The sequence below is a fragment of the Pipistrellus hanaki genome (genome assembly GCF_964339955.1).
Source record: "Pipistrellus hanaki genome assembly, chromosome: 8".
Lineage (NCBI taxonomy): Eukaryota > Metazoa > Chordata > Mammalia > Chiroptera > Vespertilionidae > Pipistrellus > Pipistrellus hanaki.
The window spans coordinates 86,464,423-86,491,185 of record NC_140510.1 but is presented as its reverse complement, the minus strand read 5'-3'; the positions used below and the strand labels follow the sequence as shown (position 1 = coordinate 86,491,185).

Genomic DNA, 26,763 nt, shown 5'->3' with positions numbered 1-26,763 from the left:
GGAATGAAGGGGATGGAGGATGGAATGAAGGGGATGGAGGATGGAATGAAGGGGATGGAGGATGGAATGAAGGGGATGGAGGATGGAATGAAGGATGGAGGATGGAATGAAGGGGGTGGAGGATGGAATGAAGGGGATGGAGGATGGAATGAAGGGGATGGAGGATGGAATGAAGGGGATGGAGGATGGAATGAAGGATGGAGGATGGAATGAAGGGGATGGAGGATGGAATGAAGGGGATGGAGGATGGAATGAAGGGGATGGAGGATGGAATGAAGGGGGTGGAGGATGGAATGAAGGGGATGGAGGATGGAATGAAGGGGTGGAGGATGGAATGAAGGGGGTGGAGGATGGAATGAAGGGGATGGAGGATGGAATGAAGGATGGAGGATGGAATGAAGGGGATGGAGGATGGAATGAAGGGGATGGAGGATGGAATGAAGGGGGTGGAGGATGGAATGAAGGATGGAGGATGGAATGAAGGGGATGGAGGATGGAATGAAGGGGATGGAGGATGGAATGAAGGGGATGGAGGATGGAATGAAGGGGATGGAGGATGGAATGAAGGGATGGAGGATGGAATGAAGGATGGAGGATGGAATGAAGGGGGTGGAGGATGGAATGAAGGGGATGGAGGATGGAATGAAGGGGATGGAGGATGGAATGAAGGGGATGGAGGATGGAATGAAGGGGATGGAGGATGGAATGAAGGGGATGGAGGATGGAATGAAGGATGGAGGATGGAATGAAGGGGGTGGAGGATGGAATGAAGGGGATGGAGGATGGAATGAAGGGGATGGAGGATGGAATGAAGGGATGGAGGATGGAATGAAGGATGGAGGATGGAATGAAGGGGATGGAGGATGGAATGAAGGGGATGGAGGATGGAATGAAGGGGATGGAGGATGGAATGAAGGGGGTGGAGGATGGAATGAAGGGGATGGAGGATGGAATGAAGGGGATGGAGGATGAAATGAAGGGGATGGAGGATGGAATGAAGGATGGAGGATGGAATGAGGGGGGTGAAGGATGGAATGAAGGGGGATGGAAGGATGGAATGAAGGATGGAGGATGGAATGAAGAGGGGGTTAAGGATGGAATGAAGGCAGGTCCTTCTGTGCCATGTTTCCTCTTTGGGGAGAGGAGTTGTTGGTGCCCCTGGAGGTGTTTGGACCGGGCTTCCCGCTGAGTGTTGGGTTTTGTTCTGATTTTAATGCTGTTTTTGCTGCTGCGTGTGCCGGGGCCACACCACCCGGAGGAGGCAGGAGGTGAGGGTCGGGAGGGCCAGCTGGGCCGCCGGGAGGAGGGTGACTGGTAAACACGATGAAAGCGGACTCCGAGGCTCCTCCCGGGGGGACGTGTGGCTGGGAGGACCCGTCTGCTCCCGGTGACCTTACAGAGGGCTCCGTAACCCCAGGCTCCCCTTGACCTTACAGAGGGCTCCATGACCCCGGGCTCCCTGTGACCTTACAGAGAGGGCTCAGTGACCCCTGACCCCGAGCTCCCCGTGACCCTTACAAAGGGCTCCGTGACCCCGGCTCCCCGTGACCTTACAGAGGGCTCCGTGACCCCCGTGTGTGGAGTTCAGGAAGAATGGAACCTGCCGGGAGGTTGTCCTCCTCCTCCTGTGGCTCCACCCTCACGTCCTGCCCCGAGCTCCCCGCGGGGAGTGAGGTGTGTGGGGGTACTGAGGCGGGACAGGCTCGGGCCTGAGGCCGCTCCCCCCGGCCCCCCCCGCAGGCCCGGAAGGTGGGGGTGTGAGGGGGTGGGGGTTCGGAAGGTGGGGTGTGAGGGAGTGGGGGTTCGGAAGGTGGGGGTGTGAGGAGAGTCGGGGTTCGGAAGGTGGGGTGTGAGGGGGTGGGGGTTCGGAAGGTGGGGGTGTGAGGAGAGTCGGGGGTTCGGAAGGTGGGGTGTGAGGGGGTGGGGGTCCGGAAGGTGGGGGTGTGAGGGGAGTGGGGGTTCGGAAGGTGGGGGTGTGAGGGGGTGGGGGTTCGGAAGGTGGGGGTGTGAGGGGAGTGGGGGTCCGGAAGGTGGGGGTGTGAGGGGAGTGGGGGTTCGGAAGGTGGGGGTGTGAGGGGGTGGGGGTCCGGAAGGTGGGGTGTGAGGGGAGTGGGGGTTCGGAAGGTGGGGTGTGAGGGGGAGTGGGGGTCCGGAAGGTGGGGGTGTGAGGGAGTGGGGGTCCGGAAGGTGGGGGTGTGAGGGGAGTGGGGGTCCGGAAGGTGGGGGTGTGAGGAGAGTCGGGGTCCGGAAGGTTGGGGGTGTGAGGGGAGTGGGGGTTCGGAAGGTGGGGGTGTGAGGGGAGTGGGGGTTCGGAAGGTGGGGGTGTGAGGGGAGTGGGGGTTCGGGTGGGGGTGTGAGGGGGTGGGGGTCCGGAAGGTGGGGGTGTGAGGGGAGTGGGGGTCCGGAAGGTGGGGGTGTGAGGGGGTGGGGGTTCGGAAGGTGGGGGTGTGAGGGGAGTGGGGGTTCGGAAGGTGGGGGTGTGAGGGGGTGGGGGTTCGGAAGGTGGGGGTGTGAGGGGGTGGGGGTTCGGAAGGTGGGGGTGTGAGGGGGTGGGGGTTCGGAGGTGGGGGGTGTGAGGGGGTGGGGGTTCGGAAGGTGGGGGTGTGAGGGGGTGGGGGTTCGGGTGGGGGTGGGATGGGGTGGGTGCTGGCTCCAGGGACAGGCTCGGGGCCTGAGGCCGCCCCCCCGCCCCCCCCCGCAGGGCCGGCGTTCTCGCTGAAGGTGCAGGTGAATGACGTGGTCAGCCGCCAGCCGCTGCGCCGGGCGGCCGTCGAGGTGTTCGTCAACCACACGAGGACCATCGCCGCGGTGACCGGCGGCCGGGGCTCCGCCCTGCTCCGCGTGCCCTTCGCGCCCGGCCTGGGCCTCACCGTGCTGGCCCACAAGCTGGGCTACGTGCTGGCCCCGCTGGCCTGGCGGCCCGGCCGCATGCCCAGTGAGCGGGGGCGGGGGAGGTGGGGAGGGAGTGGGGGGGGGCCCATCCCAGCCGCCCTCTGGGGGCCGGGCTCCGGGAGCGTACAGGGGTGTCGGTGTGATCGTTAACGTGGGTTAGAAAGGAGTTTCTCACCGTTTCCTCTCCTTTCAGATACATGTCATTGACCTCCGAGAGGGAGGGAGAGGGGGAGAGGGAAACATCCGTAATGAGAGAGAGTCCTGGACTGGCTGCCTCCTGCGTGCCCCACACTGGGGATCTAGCCCCGACCGGGACTCGAACCCTGACCTCCTGGCTACTAGGTGGACGCTCAGCCCCACCCGCTTGGCTCCCAGTTTGCTGTTTACCCCTCTTTAGGGCCTCGCTGGCGCAGCGCCCTGCGTGTCTGCCTCCCCCGCCCACTCTCTGCCTTTCCCGCCCGCTCCCAGCTCCCCCTTCACCCCCTCCCCGCCCCCTCCCCGCCCCCCTGCCCCCTCCCCGCCCCCCCTTCCCCCTCCCCACCCCCCCTGCCCCCTCCCCACCCCACCCCCTCCCCGCCCCCAGCCTCGATAACGCCTCTCCCGTGTGCTGTATTTCAGTCTACTCGTCGCTGACCCTCTCGCTGTTCCCGCAAAGCCCGGCGAACATCTGGCTGTTTGAGGACACCGTTCTCATCACCGGAAAGCTGGCCGGTGAGCGCAGCGCCCTTTCCTGCGGTCGGTACGGGGGAGGTGGTTCTTCTGGTGACCACGGCACATCTTCTGTGGTGGGCCCCCGGCTCCTGGCCGTGCGGCCCCGTGGCTCCTGGCCGTGGCGGGCCCCGCGGCTCCTGACTGAGGAGGGAACCCACGTGGACCGGGCTGTTCTTTCTCCCAGAGGCCAAGTCCCAGCCCCGCGTCCAGTTTCCCAAAGCCTCCATCGCCCTCCCGGACAGCCACCACTTCGGCAACGTGACGGGCTACCTGACCGTCCTGCGGCAGTTCCTGAGGACGGACGGCGCCCTGTACGCGGCCGGAGCCACGCTGAGCAGAGCAGGTGCTGCCTCCTCCACAGGGAGCCGTCTGGAGAGGGGAGGGCCCGGGCCCTGGTCAGAGCTGTCGGGGCGATGTGGCTGGACGCTCGCTGAAGCTCTGGGGAGGGGGTGGCACCTCGGAAACACGGGCCCGGGGTGAAGGCTACCATCACTCCGCCCCCTCGCAGGCCGGGGAGAAAGTAAACAAAGCCTCTGCATACCCTGTTCCAGGCCTTTCCTAAAAGTAAGGTGACCAGACGTCCCCATTTTTGGAAAGAAAAAATCGGGACTTTTTTAAGACGCCGTGGGACGCGGGACAAATTGTTAAAAATCAGGACTGTCCCGCCAAAAGCAGGACGTCTGGCCACCTTACTAAAAGGGGTCACGGCAGGGGTGGAAGACAGTAGGTAATGATTGTTGTGTGACTCTGTCAATTAAAAACTACATTTAGCCCTGGCTGGTGTGGCTCCATGGATAGAGCGTCGGCCTGTGGACTGAAGGGTCCCAGGTTCGATTCCAGCCAAGGGCACATACCTGGGTTGCGGGCTCGATCCCAGCAGGGGGCATGCAGGAGGCAGCTGATCTACGATTCTCTCTCATCATGGATGTTTCTATCTCTCCCTCTCCCTTCCGCTCTGAAATCAATAAAATATATTGAAAATAAATAAGTAACACATTTAAAAATAGAGATGGGACTTAGAGAAATTTGCACACGTCCTTCTGTCCATCCTTATCGAATGGGTGAGGCGTGTCCGGAGCGGAGAGCTCTGGCTGCGGAGAGGAACGGGTATCGGGGCCCTGTGAATGGAACTATGACCCGCGCTCTGGGTAAGGTTTTAAGAAGTGGCGTCTTCCCAGGTTTCGAGAGCATCGAGCTGGCGCCCCTGGCCGCGGTGTGCGTGAAGATGTACTCGGGGGGCCGGGAGCTGCAGGTGGCCGGCTCCGTGCAGCTCTCGCTCCCCCTCCTCCGCGCCCAGGACGTGCGGGCGGGGGACCACGTGCCCGCCTGGACCTTCGACATGGACACAGGTGCGTGACGCGCGCGAGCGAGGCGCTCTGGCTGCCTCCGGGGAGGTCTGGCCTCGGGAGCAGGTCTCTGCACGCCGTTGCAGCTTCGCTGAGTGTCGTTGACGAGGGAAGTCTCTGTTTCCGTGGAGAAAAGAGTAACGCAAAAGGCCACACATGGAAAGCAGCCTGCTCACCAGGGAGCACACCCCTTCCCTGGGCCTCAGCTTCCTGCACGGTGAACGAGAGGTTGCTTGCAATCACTTGGAAGAAGATCTTGTTTTGAGCCCTGATTTCAGATGATTCCTTCTGGCGAAGGCCTTTGTCTCTACTGCACCTTCCAGCGAAAAGAATTTTTTTGGGTTGATGTATCATGTATGCAAACACTGTATACGCTGACCCTGCTTAATGGGAATCCTAGAACAGGCGACAGATAACCAACCCCCTGCTGATCAAGTCGGATTTCATGATTCACATCCTTAAGATAATCTCAATAGGCACAATCTACTCTAATAAAAGAGAAAGATGCAAATTGACCGAAAGATGCAAATTCACAATGCCCAGTAGCCAATCGGGAGTGAGTATGCAAATTAACCCAACAAAGATGGTGGTTAATTTGCATGTGCAGGCACCTCGCGGCTGGGGGTGGGGCAGGACACTTGCATCATCGCCATGGTGATGATGTAGGCATTCTGCAGCACCCAGGCAGCTCAGGGCCTCTGGGCAGGAGCGAAGGTGGAGCCAGCAGCCAGGGGAAGGAAGGCCCATTCTTGCAGGAACTTTCGTGCATCGGGCCTCTAGTTTAAATATATTTTTATTGATTTCAGAGAGGAAGGCAGAGGGAGAGAGAGATAAAACATCGATGATGAGAGAGAATCACTGATCTGCTGCTTCCTGCACACCCCATACTGGGGATCGAGCCCACAACCCAGGCCTGTGCCCTGACCGGGAATTAAACCATGACCTCCTGGTTCACAGGTCAACGCTCAACCACTGAGCCACGCTGGTCGGGCTCAGTAGGCACCATTTAAACGTTCTTTGGAAGAGTTGTGATTTCCTGAAAGATTCCGTATGTATTTGCAACGGTTTTACTTTGTGTAGTCATGACAAATTGTTCACATTATTCTGTTGAACGTCTTATCACTATCGGTGCTATAGTACCATGTAACGTACAATGTATATAGTATCCCACGGTAACCTATGGCTCCGGTTTCCATAACTTTTGCGAGGGCCCTGCTTGCACTCTGCACGGCCACCAGCAAACGCCCGCCGCTCTGCGGAGCGCGGCGGTGGCTGACGGCGTGGCATTTCCTCACCTTTCTCTCTGTTTCCTTACTTTCCTCTCCAGGCACCTGGGTCAGCCACGGCCGGGGGACGGTCAGGGAGGCCGACAGCCACTTAGTGTGGACGTACGACGCGCCGCACCTGGGCTACTGGATGGCGGCGCCGCTCCCGGGAACCAGAGGTTTGTGAACGTGGGACAAACCGTAGTGAAAAGCTCGGCCCCCGCAGCACCTGGCCCTGACACAGCCGACCTCGCCTCAGCGCCACGCTCCCCGAGGCGCAGCATGCCCTCTGCCCCGGCCCCGGGTCTCCACCTGTGCACTTCGTGCTCATAAGAAGAGTTAGGCTCCGTGAACTCCCAGGTCTCTTAGCTACGATAGCTGGTGAATGTGAGGTTTGTTCAGGCCAAGTCTCTCCTCTCTCTCCTCTCTCCTCTCTCTCTCCTCTCTCTCCTCTCTCTCTCTCTCTCTCTCCCTCTCTCTCTCCCCCCCTTCTTTTTTTTTAAGTGAGCCAGGTCTTTTCAGTAGCTATGGCAGGAGTTAAGCTTTCTCAGGGAACACCATCCCTAGACATAGAACATCTGTATGCATCAAAGTCTAAGGGACCTTCTGAGCGTTTAACCCTCTGACCAGTAGCTATGATGCATGATGACCACCAGGGGGCAGACACTTTGACCGGTAGCTATGATGTGCACTGACCGACCGCCAGGGGGCAGATGCTCAATGTAGGAGCCAGCTGGCCAGCCTAACTCTTCTTAAATAAAGAAAGGCCTTCTAGCCTGCTGCAGGTGGGCGGGCTGCACAGGCCTGCTGCCCTGGGGTGAGGACAGAGTGGGGGGGCTTGGGGGTGGGGCTGGGGCCTGGGGACGGGAGTGGGGACAGGGGAGGGGCGGGGCTTGGGTGGGTTGTGTATGTGGGTGGGGCCGCCATAAATGGAGTTGCCTCCCGGCTTCCCTGCAGCCAGTGTTGCCGAGGCAACTTCCCGGCATCTGCTCTTGTCTCCTCCCTCCTCCTGTAATCGTGGGTTTGCATCTCCAAAAACAAAGCAAAGCAAAACCGTCAGTGCCGCTCCGCGGTGTTTTGGGTGGGGAGAGTGAAAGTTGAATGTGTAGGTCATCCCTCCACCCACTGGGTGCCAGAGCTGATCCTGGCCCAGTGCCCGCTCCTGGCTGGGAGGCGACTGATGGCGGCTGTTCCAGGCCGGCAGGGCAGGACAGTCTCAGCACACGCCCACCGGGACCCGGCGACGCCCACATGCCTTTCTCCACGGCGCCCTGTCGTCGCCCCATCCCGCTGCCTGCTCATTTGAAGACTCAGTTTTTCCGAAATTTAAAAAAAAGGTTTTAACTTCCATTGTTTTATTGACAGTCTTTGCATTTTATTATTTTTATTTTTTTAAAATATATTTTATTGAATTTTTACAGAGAGGAAGAGAGAGGGGTAGAGAGTTAGAAACATCGATCAGCTGCCTCTTGCACCCCCTACTGGGGATGTGCCTGCAACCAAGGTACATGCCCTTGACTGGAATCAATCCTGGGACCCTTCAGTCCACAGACTGACGCTCTATCCACCGAGCCAAACCGGTTTCGGTAGTCTTTGCATTTTAAACTGCACCAGTAACAGGACTTATTTTAAAAATTGAATTCATTGGGGTGACATTGGTTGATAAAACCGGACAGGACTTTTGTAAGTGAAGCTGAAAGGTGGTCTTCGCCCAGGAGAACAGTAGCCCTTCGCCTTGCAGGTCAGAGGGCTGTTCTCCAGTCTGACCTCAGTGCTGACGGTGATTATCCAGAAACCACAGGGGGCGGCTTTTGTTCCTCACAAGGCGAAGTACCACGCCGCCCTGCCAGCTGTCCGGCCTCACCCGCTCCCAGTCTGCAAACGGAATGAAATATTGATGAGAAAGAGCAGTTAATATTTAATGTAACTCAACATCATTTCATGTCTCATAAAAACAGCCTACGGAGCACTGTGCTTTATAGAGACGTATTCCTCTTTTTTTTTGGTATTTTTATTTTATTTTATTTTTACTTTATCTCATTTTTTAATATATATAATTTTTATTGATTTCAGAGAGGAAAGGAGAGGGAGAGAGGGATAGAAACCTCAATGATGAGAGAGAATAATTGATCAGCTGCCTCCTGCATGCCCCCCTCTGGGGATCGAGCCCACAACCTGGACATGTGCCCTTGACCCAAATTGAACCCAGGACCCTTCCTTCAGTCCACAGGCTGATGCTCTATCCACTGAGCCAAACCAGCCAGGGCTATTTATTTATATTTTAAATAATTATTTACTGTGAAAAGTATTGCGTATGTCCCCTTTTCTCTACCATTGACCCCTTCTAGCCCACCCCTGTCCCGACCCAGCCTCCACCCCCCTATGTCCGTTTTCTCCGTGGGCCATGCATGTGTGCACACAGGCCTTTGGTGAATCAGCTCTCTTCTCGTTAATCTATCTGCTGTAGAGAGGAGCCCGCCCACCACCCCCCACCTTCCCCCCGAGACCCCAGACCTGTTCCGTGCTCCCACGCCTGGATCTGCTCCGTTCATCAGTTTACTTTGTGGCTTAGAGAGAAGTGCCCCTTCCCCTAAACAGACACCGGAAACAGCCAGCTTACACGCTGACCATTAGGAGTTGTAAGAGCTGAGTGCTTTTCTGAGACGGATGTTCGGTCGGTCTGCGCTTTATGTGGGAAAAGCCTGCGGGTCAATCAGGTGCTGGAGGAGAAGGGAGGTCCCCCTGAGGCTGACCCGGATCCCGCCTGCTGCTCCTGCTGCTCCTGCTGCTCCTGCTGCTGCTGCTGCCGCCGCCAGCGAGTCCGGCCGGGGCGCTGTGCCCGCGGACACCGGGCAGCCTGAGTGGCACTGCCTTTGCAGGCACTGACCCGGCGGGGGCCTGACATAGGCACCGGCCCCTCTGAGTCCGTTCTCTGGCTTCTACATGGGGACTTGGGTGTGGCGACCCCTTCTCTCCCCACACCTGGGAGGCGGTGAGAGCTCCTGTCCAGCCGAGGTGGCCTGGCCACCGAGCCGGAGCTGCCGAGGGGCACGTGGCCATAGGGGTCTGTGTTTACAGTGAACCTTAAGGAGAGTTCTCTCTGAAAACCAGGGAGAAAACAGCCTCCGGGGAGGGGTACAGAATAACGACGATAAAGGGTGCATTTCCTGTTTGCACCCAGGCCCGGGCGCCGGCGGAGAGCACGGGGACATGGCTGCCTACCACACGGCGTTCCTGACGGCCATCCTGGGGGGCACCGTCGTCATCGTCGTCGGCTTCTTCGCGGTGCTGCTGTGCTACTGCAGGTACACGCGTGTGCGGGCGTGCGTGCGCACACACCTCACGCCCGCCATCACGGGGCGGCCGCGTGTGCTGTGCGTGTGCTGTGTGTTACAAAGTGTGGGCTTGGGAGTCGGTAGGTTCCTCTTTTTCTTTTTTTTAAATTTAATAAACCTTTATTGTTCATATTATTACAATTGTTTCTCCTTTCCCCCCCATATCTCCCCTCCACCAATCCCCCCCCCCACCTTCTCTTACCTCCCCTCACTGTCCTCAGCCATAGGTGTACAGTTTTTGTTCAATCTCTTCCCCAACCCCTCATTCTCCTTCCCCCCCGAGAATTGTCAGCCCACTCCCTTTCTATGCCCCTGATTCTATTAAATTCACCAGTTTATTCTGTTCATCTGAATTTTTATTCCCTTAGTTTTTAGATTCACTTGTTGATAGATACCTATTTGTTGTTCATAATTTTTATCTTTATCATCTTTTTCTTCCTCTTCCTCTTCTTCAAGAACCCCCTTCAGCATTTCATATAATTCTGGTTTGGCGGTGATGAACTCCTTTAGTTTTTTCTTATCTGGGAAGCTCTTTATCTGACCTTCAATTCTAAATGATAGCTTTGCTGGGTAGAGTAATCTTGGTTGTAGGTTCTTGCTATTCATCACTTTGAATATTTGTTGCCATTCCCGTCTGGCCTGCATAGTTTCTTTTGAGAAACCAGCTGACAATCATATGGGTGCCTTGTAGGTAATTAACTGTTTTTCTCTTTCTGCTTTGAATATTTGTCTTTTGCCCTTGGCATTTTAATTATAATGTGTCTTGTCCTCTTTGGATTCCTCTTGTTTGGGGTTCTCTGCACTTCCTGTACTTGTAAGTCCATTTCCTTCACCAGGTGGGGGAAGTTTTCCGTCACTATTTCTTCAAACAGGTTTTCAGTATCTTGCTCTCTCTCTTCTTCTGGCACCCCCATAATTCTGATGTTGGTACACTTAAAGTTGTCCCAGAGGCTTCTTACACTATCTTAACATTTTTGGATTCTTTTTTCTTTTTGTTTTTCCAGTTGAGTGTTTTTGCTTTTTTGCATTCCAAATTTTGACTTGATTCTTGCAATCCTCTAGTCTGCTTTTAGATGTCCGTGCTGCGGGCTGGTGAACACCGTGTCCCCCCTCTCTCCCCAGGGACAGGTGTGGGCCCCCCCAGAAGAGAGACAGGACCATCACCAAGCTGGAGGCCCTCCGCAGGGACCAGACCACGTCGACCACGCACATCCACCACATCGGCTCTGTCCAGGCCGCCCTGAGAGCCGAAGACCGGGCCGCGCCCCGAGGCACCAGGAGCCCCGCGTGCAGCCCGCAGCGGCCCGGCCCGGAGGGGCGCCTGGCCGTGGTGAGGACCCAGGACCATTTCAGACTCTACGGGGAGGACGTCTCCTTCCTGTCCGCCCGCCCCAAGGCGTACCCCGGGGCCCCCACGCCGGCCCCGGAGCCCCCGCGGGGGGACGCCCCGGAGGCGGCGCTGAGGCTCCTGGCGGGCCCCCCGGAGGGGTACGCGGAGGGGTTCGGGGAGGGGTACGGGCTCCCCGAGCCGCTGCTGCACCTGTACCGCCCCCCGCTGGCCCTGCTGCGCAGCGCGGACCTGCTGGCCCCGGAGCCGCGCCCGCCGGCCAAGGCGGCCACGCTGCCCCGCAAGGGCGAGCCGGGCGGCCGCGGGCCCTTCGCCCAGACGCTGCCCACGGCGCCCGGGCGCCCGCCCGCCGGCCCGGAGGAGGGCGCGCCCCGCGGGGGCCCGCCGAGCCCGCCGCCCGGCGCCGCCTGGGCGCGCTACCCGCGCAGCCTGCTGGAGTCGGTGTCGGTGCCCGGCACGCTGAGCCGCGCCGTGGTGGTGGCGCCCCTGGCGGCCGCCGAGCTGCAGGGCGTGTCGGAGCAGACGCTGCGGGAGCTGAGCCGCGCCCGGCCCTGCCCGCACCCGCGCGCCTGGTTCGTGTCCCTGGACGGCACGCCCGTGGCGCCCGTGCGCCACTCCTTCATCGACCTGCGGCGCGGCCGGCGCGGCCGCGGCCACGACCACGACGCCAGCCTGGACTCGGGCGTGGACCTGCGGGAGCCGCCGGCCCGCCGCCCCGAGCGGGAGCGCACCTTCCTGCGCGGCGCCCGCCCCGGCCCCGGCCCCGCGGACCCCGACCTGAGCTCCAGCGAGAGCGGCACGGCCGTGTGCTCGCCCGAGGACCCCGGCCCGGAGCCCCCCGGCCCCGGGCACCCCGGCCCGGAGCCCCGCGCCCCGGAGCCCCCCGCGGGCAGGGGGGACCCCCCGGAGCCCCCCGCGGGCAGGCGGGACCCCCCGGAGCCCCCCGCGGGCAGGGCGGACCCGGGCGCCAGCGCCTCGCCCACCAGGAAGCGCGGCCGCCCGCCCCTGGCCAAGCGGGACGGCAAGGCCAGCATCTGGAGGAAGCGGGAGGAGCGCCCGCTGCTCCCCATCAACTAGCCCGGGCTGGGCTGGGGGCCCCGCCGCACGTGGGGCTCATTCTCCTGTCTTTTCCGGGGACGTGCCCGCAACCAAGGTTCGTGCCCTTGACCGGAATCGAACCCGGGGCCTTTCAGTCCGCAGGCCGACGCTCTATCTACGGAGCCACACCGGTTTCAGCTCATCCCGGTTTCCGGTGTAAGGTGCAGTAGGAACTTTTTGTTTTTTTTTTTAATACGTTTTTATTGATCTCAGAGAGGAAGGGAGAGGGAGAGGAACATCCACGATGAGAGAGAAGCATGGACCGCCCGCCTCCTGCAGGCCCCAGTCTGGGGACGGAGCCACAGCCCGGGAATGGAACCCCGACCCTTCGTTTGTGGCTCAGCGCTCACCGCTGAGCGGGCCGGCCGGTCCAACGTGAACTGAGGCGAGGCCGCCTGGCCCCGCGGGCCCAGAGCAGAGGGGACGTGGAGCGGACCCCGCGGAGGGCGGTGCCGGGACCTGCGGCCCCTCCTCCTCTGTCCCCTCCTCCTCTGTCCCCTCCTCTCCTCTGTCCCCTCCTCCTCTGTCCCCTCCTCTCCTCTGTCCCCTCCTCCTCTGTCCCCTCCTCCTCTGTCCCCTCCTCCTCTGTCCCCTCCTCTCCTCTGTCCCCTCCTCCTCTGTCCCCTCCTCTCCTCTGTCCCCTCCTCCTCTGTCCCCTCCTCCTCTGTCTCCTCCTCCTCTGTCCCCTCCTCTCCTCTGTCCCCTCCTCCTCTGTCCCCTCCTCTCCTCTGTCCCCTCCTCCTCTGTCCGGCTGCCGTGGAGCAGACACGCGTCCTCGCGTCGACGGCGCGGAGCAGCCTCGTGGGCACCTCGTCTGGGAAGGTGGGCTGGCAGCCACCCCGCCGGCTCCCTCAGGAGGGCGCTGTGAAAGGGCACCCAGGCTGCTGCCCTGGGGAGGGGCGCCCAGCGGGGAGGGTGCCCCGGCCTGAGGGTGCCCCGCGCTGAGGGTGCCCCGTGCTGAGGGTGCCCCGTGCAGCGGGGCAGGGAAGCCATGCCCAGGCGTCCTCGTGTGAAATCTCCGCTCTGTGCCCACCCCCGCCCTGCACACCGCGGGCCAGTGGCCCGGATGGATGTTTTTCTAGAGGTCAGAGGCCACACAGCCTGTTTGTGTTGTGGCTGCAAACAGCACGTATATGTGTCAACCCCCAGCCAACCCCACACGCACCTGTGATGGCCAAGAAGCCCCTTGGTTGCTAGAGAGGAAAAGTCCAGAGCCAGCGGGGAGATGAGGATCTGTTATTTAGAAACCTGAGAAGTGGATGCTCCGACGTCACATTTTTAAAGTCCCTTTTTTTCTTCCCCCAAAAGGGAAATGAGCTTAGCGGTCCAGGAAAACTTCACACCAGTCCAGAGAGAGAGAGAAACCCCGCTGAGCGTACCTTTAGTTTCAACTCTGATACATGGAAGCTAAAATCAGTTCTAAGGCATGCCTTTTATTGACAAAAACTCTGACACTAAAATGCTATTAAACTTGATTTAAAAAAATCAATGATGTTTTTTATGAACATTAAAAAATTAACAGTGTGTGGAACTAGAGGAAATAAATTGCGGTTTTTTATAAATACATTTTATTGCTTTTTTACAGAGAGGAAGAGGGAGAGAGAGAGTTAGAAACATCAATGAGAAAGAAACATCCATTAGCCGCTTCCTGCACGCCCCCTATTGGGGATGTGCCCACAACCAAGATACATGCCCTTGACTGGAATCGAACCTGAGACCCTTCCGTCTGCAGGCCAACGCTCTATCCACTGAGCCACACCGGTTTCAGCTGCAGTTTTTTTTTTCTTAAATGTTGATGAGCTAAATAAAAAAACGCCATTTTCCTGAGATTCAGAAATGCCTTTGGGATATTAGGTATGTGTGTGGATTTTCTTCCGTTAATATTCATAGATGTTTGAGAAAAACAGTTTCCGTGTCATGGGAAGAGTAAGTTTTTTTCTTAAAATGCTGTATCCTTAGCAACACCCCCACCCCCACCCCCAGCTTTGGAAGAAACAGGTCCGTGTCCGTCTCCTGTCGTCACAGCAGAGGACTCCGTGTGAACACATGAGCTGTTCATAGCTCCGTTTCCACTCTGTTACCATTCCCACGTCCTGCAGTACAGCTCTTCTTAATTACAACCAAGTCCCGTTTCTCTTAAATCTCCACGGTGGCCGATGCTGAAGCAGAACCCCCTTTTCTTGGGGGAAAAATGGGGAAAATGGCTTCATTTCTCACCCCTCTGACCAACGTGAGAGCCACCGGGAGACGCAGGCTCACAGGCTGAAAGAAGCAGAAGGAGCCGCTTTCGCGTGAGGCAGGGGGACCTGGGTGAGCCCGAGAGCCCTTCCCCAGACGGGACCGCCAGGCCCCCACCCACGGCTGGGGCACCCAGGCTGAGGCAGTTACGGCTGGGGCACCCAGGCTGAGGCACCCACGGCTGAGGCAGTTACAGCTGGGGCACCCAGGCTGAGGCACCCACTTCCAAAGCCGAAGTGGGAGAAGCCTACTACGTGCACCCCTTCCCCACGGTGCCAGATGGACGGGAAGCCGACCCGGCTTTTGCCGCTGTAAACCCGGAGAATTTTGGCCCCAAACGGTTCACAGGTGAGGACCTCTTGTACAGACTTTGCTTCCATCTTAGAGGCAAAAGCCTCCCCGATTCCCTCACGGCCGGGGTCGTGGACGGAAGCACAGCCATGTGCATGTCTGGATGCATGTGAGGGCCCTGAGGCCTCAGAGAGCCGTGTTCACGGCGTGCGAGCAGCCGTGTGGGACCACCCCCCTTTGTCATTAACGTACAGCCCACCGCGCAGGCCACAGGCATTGAGGCTCTGGCCGATGGCTCCCCCGGGTCTGAGTCCTCTGGGGTCAACACCCCTGCCTGTTCTAGGGACCAGGGGGCCAACCAGTACCCCTCGACGCTCAGTGGCCCGTCCGAGTTCACAGGGGCTGGGCACACCTCGCCATGCACTTCCTGTCTTCGCGGAGTCTGGCTGTGTGAGTGTCCGACTCCAAGTGTTTTTAGCTTTTGTGTTCTTCGTCAGAGAGACCCATCCCGGTGTATTTATGGCCTTTGCTATTGTTCCTACCACTGGAGACTGAGCAACCCAGAGATTTGTAAAATATTACACATAGTTCATTCAAGATTAAAATAAATCCGAAAATGTGCCCGGTGCATTGTTTATTTGGGGCAAACAACACAATATTCCCCGCTGAGTTCTCGTTTGATCCAGGAAGAGCTCCGATATTAATTTTCAATTTCGCGCACGCCCTACGGTAGAACGGGCGCTCTGCACTGACCGCCCTGGTTCAGAGGAGGAACTTGGCCTCTCTGGCTCTCACGTCCTCCCAAGTTCGCCTTTGCTGTGGAAGCCGAGGCGGACACACCGGTTTCCCCACGAGGAGACGCCTTCCGGTAACGGCCAGCACGTGAGATCCATCGCGTTTCCCAAACACCCAGGCGAGAGGAGGACCCGCCCCCCTTCCCTCCTTCGGGGCGTGCCCTGGGCTGTCGGCCGAGGACGGTGAGCCCCGGCTGAACCCACTCAGAGCGCGGCTCCCCTCCGAGGCCCGTGTGCTGGCTCCATCGGGGGCACGCACGTCCAGGCCCTGCACGGGGGGCTTCGGGGTCTCTGGGACCGTCTGCGGAGCGAACATGAACGCGGGCCTAGGAACACCATGTTATCTGGTCAGTTCAGACGGGAATTGGGCTCTGAGTCCCCTCGGCCACACCGAGGTCATTACCACCTCCCAGCCCGGGCCCTGCGGTGGGCGCTTCATCTGGGTCCCTGGCCTCCAGGGAGGGGAATCTGCAGGGGTTTTTTTGTTTGTTTTTTAAAAAATCTATTTTATTGATTTCAGAGGGGAAGGGAGAGAGGGAGAGAGGGAGAGAGAAACATCCATGATGAGAAAGAACTATGGATGGGCTGCCTCCTGCACGCCCCCTATTGGGGATGGAGCCCGAAAGGGCCTGTGCCCTGACCGGGAATGGAACCCGGACCTCCTGGTTCCTAGGTCAACACTCAACCCCTGAGCCACGCCGGCCAGCTGGGGGGAGTCTGGAGTCTTAACAGGATGACCAGCCCCTGGCGAGGCCCGCAGGACCCGCCCTCAGGGAGCGGGGTCAGGGACAGCCATTCCCCATGGCCGAGACCCCCGCCCGGCCGGCCCCACGGGTGACGGCACCTGCTGCTCTCACGCTCCCTCCCAGCAGCGCAGAGAGGACGCGGGTAAGAGCCCGGGAGGGGAGTTGCTGGAGTGGGTGTGTCATGGGTTTATCAGCAGTGACTCCCCCAGCACGGGGTCAGGTGGCAGCCCGAGGCCCCTGCCTGCGCCCCGGGCCGGACAGTCACAGGGCCCCGGGCGTTGCTGTATCCGGCTCCGCAGACCTCATTGGGCTGTGAGCAGAACCAGGCACTCTCTGCGGGAGGCACCGGCTCACATGCGGTTCTCACTCCATGGCCAACGCGGAAAGCGTGTTTTTCGTAACAAATACATTTTCAGAGCGCCGCTGGAGAAAAGTCGTTTGAAATCGATCGCAATTGCAATTTTAAATCCCCAAAAGTAATAAACTGAGTTACAAACGGTGAGAAACCTTCTCATCAAGGACACGTGTAAGGGCGCGCTCACAGCCCGCACCTGGGTGGCTGCTGGGCCATCGCAGTCACACGGTTCTCTGCTTCGCTTGCCCTAGCGCTGGGGTTGGCAAACTTGGCTCTTTGGCCTCTTGAGTGTGGCTCTTCCACAAAACACCACGGCCTGGGTGAGTCTATGTTGAAGAAGTGGCGTTAGAAGAAGTTTAAGTTTAAAAAATGTGGCTCTCCAAAGAAATGTCAGTCGTTGTCCTGTTGATAGTTGGCTCTGTGGACCAATGAGTTTGCCCACCACTGCTCTAGCGGACAAGCATCTTCCTGTTTCTGTGGGGAGCCCATGTGTTGAGGAGTAGATTTTTTTTCTTCCCTTTGCTGAGTAAACCTTTCCTGGTTGGACCCTGTATTTCCTGGTTCCCAAACCCATGCTCGCTGTGGCTGTCAGCAACTTCCCCCAGTCCTGAGGGCCACTCCATTCCCCACGTGGTTTACTGGACGTGTCCTGTCCATGTGCTGCTGGCTCTACGCCCTGCAGACCGCATTGGAACTCGCGGCTACCTGCACCGTCCACCTCCAGACGGCCCGGGGTGCGCACACTCCGGGGTCGCGGGCTGATGACCCCGGAACGGCTCGGGTAAAACTCCGCCTGAAGCACTATTTACTCACAGGATAATGGTAGCTAGGAAGCATCACCGTGGAGTAGATGTCCCAATAGTATTTGTGTTGTATATCCCCATGGATTTGTTTTAAACGAAGCATTTTTAAATTTGTTCAGCTTAATCGCTGTATCTCCAATATCCGGCATTCTGTAACAATACTGTTTTGAGACCTGGATTTCTAATTCAGCTTCTGATATTTGTTTCCATTGGCAGATGTTTATAAACATGTACCTTCACAGACAGTGTATTCACATAGTTTTTCCATCTGGTGTTATTGCTGACTCTTGGGAGACTGGGGGAGGGGGGTAAGGCAGGGGAACCCATCATTTTTGTCTGGATGTTCCCAGTGATTAGGATCACAGGGCCTCTGGAAGGTTCCCGTGTTCCTGGGCTCCGTCGTGGGACGGCGGGCGATCAGGGTAACGTCAGGCGTGAGAGCTGATGCTGGCGGACAGAGGTGGGGAGTCCCAGGGGCTGGTTTTAGCTGCAGGTGGGCGAGAGGACCCAGCCCATTAGTCAACAACAGAGCCAAATATCACAGCACGACGACTGAAATCTCTTTTTTAAACTTAAACTTCTTCTAACGCCACTTTTTCAAAATAGACTCGCCCGGGCCGTGGTGTTTTGTGGAAAAGCCACACTCCAGGGGCCAGAGAGCCGCCTGTGGCTCGCAAGCTGTGGTTTACAGGCTCTACAGCAGCAGTTCTCAACCTGTGGGCTGAGACCCCTTTCACAGGGATCGCCTAAGACCAGCGGAAAACACAGATATTTACGTTATGGTTCATAACAGTAGCAAAGTCACAGTGATGAAGTAGCAACGAAAATAATGTTATGGTTGGGGGTCACCACACCACGAGGCGCTGTATGAAAGGGCCGCGGCATGAGGAAGGTGGAGAACCGATGCTCTCTTGGAACTGGGGCCTGGGAGGGCCAGGTGACAAGCAGAGTCTTGAGAAAGTTCTGGCTTGTGATGGGCCCATTATGTCTTCAGACCAACTGAGCAATTATTTCCCCTGGAAACATGATTGAGAATGAGGTGCTGTGGGATCAGGACAAGCCCCACCCCGAGTGCCTGGCCTGTGGTTGATAGGGGTGATCATACCCACATGGAAGCTTCTGGAATGGTTCCCCAAACTCAGCCAAAAAATGAATCAGAAATGAAGTTACCTCCAGGAGGTCGTAGGGGAAATCACTGCCACCTGGGAGACTCTGGGGTCCCGGTCACATTTCCGGGTGCCTCACCGGGATGGCCCTGTGACACCCAGAGGGTCCCGGACAGAAGGCAGTGGGTGGCTGCAAGCACAGACTGAAGGAAGCAGGAATCCCGGCTGAGCGGCTGTGCCAGCTGGGACGTGCTTGCCAGAGGAGATGGACATGACCTCAGGCACATGACGTAAAGCCACGGCTACACGTGTGCACCCTGTCTGTGTCAGCACGGAAAGGGCATAGGAAGCCTCACCCGCGTGGAGGAGACAGTCACGCACGTCTCTGATCGCTGTGGGGCTCTGTGATTCTCCTGCTCCGGGACGGTCCGAACATCCTACTGAGAGTTACACGGATTCGCTGTTCCCCCAGCAGGCCATGGGCGGAATAGTTCATGCATGGTTTACTGCTGGTAAGAAAACTCAGTGATGGCAGAGTTAGCATTGATAACTTTGACTAGTGTAGGAATAGTGTCTGTGTTATATCTTTCTTTTAACGGAAAGTAAATGTTACAGCAGGGCTGTTTTTCTCTACCAGCATCCCCACATGTATGTGGGAAGGATCTCGTTCTATGCTATTGAGTGGGTTATTTGAAAACAGCGATTAAATACAAGAAAAATATCTTTCCTTCAAGTAATAACAATTATTTTAATCAGCGTAAAATCAGATATAAAAGTTTAAAAAAATATTCATAATTCCTAACATCCTGAACATAGCTCATTGAGACACCTAACACGTTAAGTCTTATAAAGAAGGAACTAATTTCCTTTGTGTGTAGTTAGTTCTCCATGGACAAGTGAGCAAAGTGACAACCGAAAATTTTATACCCGTTTGTCAAAGCTGTAGAAAATTGTTTTACCTTCTACAAAAAAACCCATTTCATGTTCAATATCCAAATAGTAAAAAATCCTGATGTTAGTCCAAAGTGTGTTTTCATGACGGAACTCCTTCCAGTGTTAAGGACAGCTCAGCGCTGCTTTGTTTGAAGGGTGAGAGGTAGGCCTTCTTGATCGATGATGGTATTTTCCCTGAGTTTCCCCAAACAATCAGCACACCGTGTAGACAAACGAAGCTCAGTTGTACCCCAGCTGGCAACGAGATCGGACTCTCCCGGAGGTCTGTGGTCTCCGGTTCTCCTCTCAGATGCGGGTGCCGAGGACCTTCTTCAGATGGTGGTGGATGCGCTTGGAGCCCGTGGTCAGCTTCCGGCTCTGGCCGGCGTCACCGTACCGGGGGCGTCCCGGCCCAGGGGGACGCACGTTGTTCTTGCGGGTGATGGAAGGAAGGAAGGTTTGAGATGGCGTTTTCCCAAAGGGTCCCGTGGGCAGGTCCTGAAAGAACCGGGGGAAGTGCTGCCTGATTTTGCACTCGTAGATCAGTGTCCTTGGATCTGCATTGTCTGCGCTGAGCGAGCACGGGTCCCCCGAGGCCACTTCCCTGTGGGCGTCCGTGCAGCGCGCAGGCGTCTTCGGCCTCTCGGAATTCCGCTGGTGGATGGCAGGCAGCCCCCCGGCTCTGCTTTGTGGTAACGCTAACCCGGTGCCGGGAACGAAGAGCTCCGGTTCCTCCTGCTTCGACGGGTGGGCGGCCTCCATGTCTGGAGCAGGGTGATGGCCACGCCCACTCACGGCGGTGTCTTTCCAGAGCAGAGGGTTGTATATGACTTGTCCGTCCACAGGGCATGCGTTGGACTTGTGGAACAGCCAGCTGTCGATGCATTTCCTGTGAAACTTCAAAAAAAAGGTTATGCGTTAACTGGGGGTAGAATGATCTTGCTTATTATGTATACTGGAGGCCCAGTGCACGAATTCATGCACATTGAAAAAAATTAATTAGGAGAAATGCTTTAGAGGTCGGGAAGGGACCACAGGAGGTTGGCTCCAGGGTGTGTCAGGCCTGTCTCACTCAGCCTGGATCAGCCAGACCCAGCAGCAAGCTAACCTACCGGTCAGAGCATCTGCTCCCTGGTGGTCAGTGTGCATCATAGTGACTGATCGGACAGTCGACCTCTGGGTTGGACACTTAGCATATTAGACTTTTACACATACAATCTATGCACATTTTCCTGTTTCATTACAGAGTCACTACTAAAACTAGCGAAAATGAAAGGCAATTATAACTTATCAAGTTTTATGAAAATACGTTGAAGAGGTTCTCTTAAAAATGTAATTGGTTATGGGTTATACGTTTCTTGAAAACAAAACAGAAAACCACGGTAAATGTGGCATAGCTTATAGCATTATTATAGGTATATTTTATTTTCATAAAGTATAATATACCTATATTATTATGTCCATTTTCAACATTGAAATGGAAAGCGTACTATGGGTATTATTTTTGTAATTTTGTTTACGACTGTTTATCTAAGCCACTAGTTTTACTGTTTCTAATGAATGAAAATGATTAAATAACAAAAAGGTCATAACCAACCAGAGTGGAATATTGCTCTCTTCACGGTAAGATACAAAATACATCACATTCTTGGAACAAAAAACCGTCAGAGATCTTAAGTAAGGGTGACTCTATGGCTACACATGTCTGTTATGGAAACAATTTCATTCACCAGTTTGTACGTCTTACTGCCTTCCCTTTCTCGCCCCTCCTCTCTGGCAGCCATCGGTCTGTCCTCCGAGTCTGAGTGAATTTCTGTATTGGCAGCTGCGGAACTGTCCCGTGGGTTAAAGTCCTGCACACCCTGCCGTAGCCACCATGGCGGAGCAGGTGGGCCCGGGAAATACTGGGGAGACACTGGTCAAGACGGTGACTGTCTAACTGCCTGCTGCATGGGAAACTAACGCGAGATAATAGTGAATGCACGCTGAAAACTAAAACTAAAACAACTGAAAACTAAACTAAAACAGATAAGTCTATTTTAGGAAAAACCTGGTTACCAAGAACTTGGAGATCAAGCAGCATTAGATTCTGATTCTAGTAGCTCATCTGAAATGATAATTAACTCTGTCACACGAGGCATCTCTGCTTCATCCAGAGAATCATAAAACACAGTAAAATGTTAGTATCCTGGCCCAGGAACCAGGAGGTCACGGTTCGATTCCCAGTCGGAGGCACAAGCCCAGGTTGTGGGCTCAACCCCCAAGGGGTGGGGCGTGCAGGAGATAGCCGATCAATGATTCTCTCTCATCATTGATGTTTCTCTCTCCCTCTCCCTTCCTCTCTGACATCAACAAAGTATACATATAAAATACACATATAAAATGTAGTATTCTGTAAGCCTTTCCTTTTGACAGGTAACTGCAGTGGATACAAGAATCTGCCTTAAAGGGCCAGTCTTTCCTGGACAGTCGGCACAGGAAGCCCTAGCCAAGAGGAACCCACGCTGAGGGGCACAGCTGCGTTTCCGTGGTCTCTGCTCCTCCACAGACACGTTCGGTTTGACACCTGCACGTCGTCGGACTCCAGGGAGGAGGAGAGACGTTTTGAGGTCCTTCGTTTGGGGGAGCGGCCGCAGGGGGAGCGGGCGGGGCCGGGACCCACCTTGTGGGCGCAGGGGAGCAGCCGGGCGTACTGGCCGGGGCAGAAGGGCCGAAGGCAGAGGCGGCACTGCAGGCCGGGGGCCAGCAGCTTGCTGTTCTTGGTGACCATCAGCAGAGGCAGCGACCGCACCACGTGCTTCGGCGTGAGCGCCTGGCTGGGGGAGGACAGGGGTGTGAGGGCTGGCCGAGGCTCCCGTTGGAGCAGCCACAGCCCGGGGGCGACCCCCGCAGCAGGAACGCCCACCAGCACCCGCCTCCCTGGACAGGAGAGAGAAGTCGCAGAGGCACACAGCTCAGCAAAGCCTGGTGTCTCCGTCCTTCGCAAGGAGGAGCCGGCTTTCACACCCGCTTCCCCGAGAACAAGGGTTAGGCCAGCCCGTTTGGCATCCACCTCGGAACCGGGAGGTCAGGGTTCGGTTCCCAGGGTGTGGTGTGCGGGAAGGAGGCAGCCGGTCATGAGTCTCTCTCATCATGGATGCGTCTGTCTCTCTCCCTCCCCCTGCCTCTCTCTCTCTAAAAGGAATAAATAAAAACACATTTAAAAAAAAGAATGAAATTTGGTCATTTCAATTTAAAATACTGACCTGCAAACCAGAGCAGAATTTTGATGAGAATCATACAAATTGTTTCGGTCGGAGCCAACGCTTAGGCTTTTCTGTTTGTTTTGTTAGAGAAATACAGCTCAGCTGACTGTCCGTCTGTGGGCAGCAGGGGCTCGGGGCGGCGTTAGAGGTCCCGCCGTGCTGAGCCGCAGGGCACAAGGTGCCGGCGAGGCCCTGCCTTCCCGGGCACGCTGACCTGGCGTTGCAGCCGGCGAGGCTGTGGCTGGGAAAGGGCCTCGCCTGTCCTGCACCCAGAGCCACAGCCAACAGCCGAGACGCAGGCCTCTCTCCGTCCAGAAGCCCTGGGGAGCGCACTTGCAGAGTCTCTATGGCAACAGCCGCGCCTCCTGCTCCTCCGCAGATGCTCTCGGCGGCCATGGAGACCGCCCTTACCAGCCGCCGGGTCCCAGGGAAGAGGACCCTGCTGTTTCCATCAGCTCCGTGTCTTCTTGCTCGAGGCTCCTTCCTCGTGGGCACCTCTGTCCACACTGTCCTTCTCCTCGATGCTCACTGGCTCCCCACAGACCCCCGTGCCCTTCGCCGTACAGTCCTCTCCCCCAGGGGAGGTGTGACTCCAGCCAGGCCCTCTGTGCAGGCGCATGTCGCACCCACACGCATGGAGAGCCCACAGGCCTGGGTGGATGTCCCCTGGGTTAGCATATCTATAATAATAGGAGCGTGATATGCTAATAGATCAGACGCCCTTCCAGACCATGTGCCTGATGAAGGCGGGGGCGCGAGGGAAGCCCGGGTCCCGGGTGCCGGCCGCGGGGGGGGGGGAAGGAAGGAAGGCAGGCCTGCTCTTGCACAAAGTCTGTGCATCGGGCCTCTGGTGTATACAGACGTTTTGTTTGCTTAATTCACTGAAATTATTTTTAAAAAGTATTCAATTTTATGCCACCCTTTAAAAGCGATCTTTTGTATGTATCTACCATGTAGCTGGTAGGTTAGTGGAAAACAGCAGCTTTGGTTTCTGTGATAGATGAGGAGTGTGGACGGGTCTGGAGGCCGGGCCATGGAGCTCAGGCCGTCTGTGTTCTAATCACAGCCCATCACTCTCCCTGCCCGGGGGTGGGGTGGGGAGGGGGTGGGGGGGGGAGAGACCTCCTTCCTGCGGGGCCAATCACGTCAAAGCAGATCTCAAATCCCCTGTGGTGGTCTTTTCTTCTTCTTCTTCTTCAAACCACTTTCAGATTTGTTTAGCTTAAACTTTATTGTTGAAAGCATTACATGTGCCCCCTTTTTCCCATGGACTCGTCTAGCCCCCTTCCCCGCACCCCCCAGCCTCCCCCTCCCCATCGTCTGTGTCCGTGGGCTGTGCATACACGCACACAAGGTCTTTGGCTGATCTCTTCCCACCCTCCCCCCCTGCCCTCTGGGATTCCTCAGCCTGCTCCATGTTTTTGTGTATTTTTTCATCAGTTTATTCTGTTCATTAGATGCCACAAATGAGTGAGATCATGGGACACCGGTCTGCCTCTGCGTGGCTTATTTCACTCAGCGCGATGCTCTCCGCCCCTCCCTGCTGCCTCACCGGGCGAGAGGTCCCTCTTTTCACTGCTGCACGTGTTCCCCGGAGTCGATGCTCCCCAGCTTTCTGACCCACTCCCTGCGGGGGGCACCGGGCTGTTTCCACATCCTGGCTGTCACAAACGGTGCTGCTGTGAACGTGGGGGTGCATACCTAATGTATCAGTCTTAATTCTACATTCATTAAGACCATCATTTAATTAATGTACCATTTCCCCAGGACCTAGTCCCACTTCTGGAAGAACTAATAGTAATTACAGACGACGTGATGGAGCATTTGCGGTGTGTTAACTCCCTTCAGACCCGGCAGTTCCCGCGCGGCCGGCTTTAGAATCGCCCGGTGCCGAGCGGGAGACCCCCGCAGGGAGGGGCGGGGTCACTGCCCGGCCTGGCTGCCCGGGGCCTGGGTCCGAGCCGTCCGTCCGGCCGAGTCCCACCGGCTGCACACGACCCCTGGCCGGCAGTGAGGACTCGTGTGTTTATCGGGTAAAGGACTGAGCGAAACGTGTCAAACCCAGACATCCTATAAGCACCCCACGCCCTGCACGCAGTCCCACGTCCTGCACACAGCCCCACGGAGAGGCTCACCCTGGTGTTTCTGGGTGCTGCGGCATCTGTCCTTCCACGTCGCTTTTAACATCTCTGTGTTTCTCAGCTCCACCTGGTCTTTTTTCTAGCGATTTCCATCTCTGATTTCTCTTCTGCAATAGAGAGAACATGCATGCTCCTTGGCAAATCACACTTCTGTTTGTGAATCGGAGTTCACAGGCTGCGTATCAGGAACGCAATGTGAGAACCCGGTCTGCGATGTCAGGGCCTTTAAAAACGCACGGCCAGGCGGATGCGCAAGGCGGCCGTGTGGCTGTCGTGTGGACGTTACAGATCGCGAATGTGCATGCGGACCGCCTCGCACATCCCGTGGGAGAGTCCCCCAAAGCCTGAGGTCTCTGGTGTCCGTTTAGGCTCGTCCCGCTCCGCCCAGAGCACCACCGCGTCCTCCTGTTCCCAGCTGTGCTCTGGCCTTTCCAGTGGGACCGCCGGGGGCGGGGAGGGGGACCTCACCTCCCGGAAGGTGAAGGCGTGGGCGCGGTGGCAGCGGCTGTCGAAGCAGGCCTGGCACAGGTGGTACTCCTCGCACTGGGCGCACCTGGACACGCACGTGCACAAGGGAACCCGTTAGCTGGTCTGGGGTGCAGAATTCAGGTCACAGTGTTCTGGGAGCCGGGCAGGTGCGAGGAGGCCGTCTTACACGCCTCCCCTGTGCTCCTTCCTATCGCTATGGTAACGAGGGCCGCTCGCTGGCTCCCGTGCTGTGAGACAGGCCTGCGTGGGCCTCCACGGCTGCAGTCAAGGGCCAGGAGGACGCGTTTCCTTTTGGATGAGGGCCTCTCCTGTCCGTCCACCTCCCGGCCGCCCGCCTTCCTGTTCCTCCTGTGACTCCCCCCTCCCACCCCTCCACTCCGTCACCTTCAGGGACAGGGGCAGCACCGCCCTGCCTTCCTCCCCTCTCCTGGCCCCCTCCTGTGTCCCCTCGTCCCCTCCGAGAGCCCTGGGGCTCATGGGCCAGGCCAGGGGGCGAAGGAGGATGAAGGGCCGGGAGGGAGGGGAGCCGGCTCCCCAGCAGGGCTCTGAGTGTGGGGATGCGTCCAGGACAGACAGCAAGGCCGGGCCCAGGACCCCGGGCGGGGACCACTCAGCATCCCGCTCCAGACGGCACGGAGCCCGGGATTAGGGTGAGGGAAGAGGACCTCTGAGGCCCGGCTCCCCCACATCCCAGTCTGGAAAACACTCGGTTGGGCGGGGAGGAGGTAGGAGGGGAGGATGGAGGAGGTAGGCGGGGAGGAGGAGGAGGAGGAGGAGGAAGGCGGGAGGAGGAGGGAGGCGGGAGGAGGAGGAGGAGGAGGAGGAGGAGGGGGAGGAGGAGGAGGAGGAGGAGGGGGAGGAGGAGGAAGGCGGGGGGAGGAGGAGGAGGAGGAGATGGAGGAGGAGGAGGAGGAGGAGGAGGAGGAGGAGGAAGGCGGGAGGAGGAGGAGGAGGAGGAGGAGGAGGAAGGCAGGAGGAGGAGGAGGAGGAGGAGGAGGAGGGGGAGGAGGAGGAGGAGGGGGAGGAGGAGGAGGAGGAGGAGGGAGGCGGGAGGAGGAGGAGGAGGAGGAGGAGGAGGAGGAGGAAGGCGGGAGGAGGAGGAGGAGGAGGAGGAGGAGGAGGAAGAAGGCGGGGGGAGGAGGAGGAGGAGGAGGAGGGGGAGGAGGAGGAGGAGGAGGAGGGGGAGGAGGAGGAAGGCGGGGGGAGGAGGAGGAGGAGGAGATGGAGGAGGAGGAGGAGGAGGAGGAGGAGGAGGAAGGCGGGAGGAGGAGGAGGAGGAGGAGGAGGAGGAGGGGGAGGAGGAGGAGGAGGAGGAGGGAGGCGGGAGGAGGAGGAGGAGGAGGAGGAGGAGGAGGAAGGCGGGAGGAGGAGGAGGAGGAGGAGGAGGAGGAGGAAGAAGGCGGGGGGAGGAGGAGGAGGAGGAGGAGGGGGAGGAGGAGGAGGAGGAGGAGGGAGGCGGGAGGAGGAGGGAGGCGGGAGGAGGAGGAGGAAGGCGGGAGGAGGAGGAGGAGGGAGGAGGAGGAGGAGGAGGAGGGGGAGGAGGAGGAAGGCGGGGGGAGGAGGAGGAGGAGGAGATGGAGGAGGAGGAGGAGGAGGAGGAGGAGGAGGAAGGCGGGAGGAGGAGGAG

At 57.7% G+C, this 26,763-nt stretch overlaps 2 protein-coding genes across 2 annotated transcripts in view; one reads left to right on the top strand and one right to left on the bottom strand.

Annotated features, from left to right (window-relative positions):
• Positions 1–2,634: 2,634 nt before the first annotated feature.
• FAM171B (family with sequence similarity 171 member B) lies at positions 2,635–12,074 on the top strand (the record flags this gene model as incomplete). The annotated part of the gene is made up of 7 exons (XM_084891339.1): positions 2,635–2,935; positions 3,511–3,603; positions 3,788–3,946; positions 4,782–4,952; positions 6,277–6,393; positions 9,396–9,519; positions 10,672–12,074. The coding sequence occupies 7 exons, from the start codon at positions 2,635–2,637 to the stop codon at positions 11,972–11,974; spliced, it is 2,268 nt and encodes a 755-aa protein (XP_084747465.1). The 3' UTR covers positions 11,975–12,074.
• A 7,427-nt stretch (positions 12,075–19,501) lies between these two features.
• ZSWIM2 (zinc finger SWIM-type containing 2) overlaps positions 19,502–26,763 on the bottom strand; it is a gene marked incomplete at its 3' end in the record, with an annotated part of 15,049 nt that continues 7,787 nt past the window's right edge. Inside the window, 5 exon segments of the mRNA XM_084891338.1 lie at positions 19,502–19,567; positions 19,571–20,158; positions 21,924–22,077; positions 24,642–24,754; positions 25,116–25,200. Coding sequence (XP_084747464.1) covers positions 19,502–19,567; positions 19,571–20,158; positions 21,924–22,077; positions 24,642–24,754; positions 25,116–25,200 — 1,006 coding nt within the window.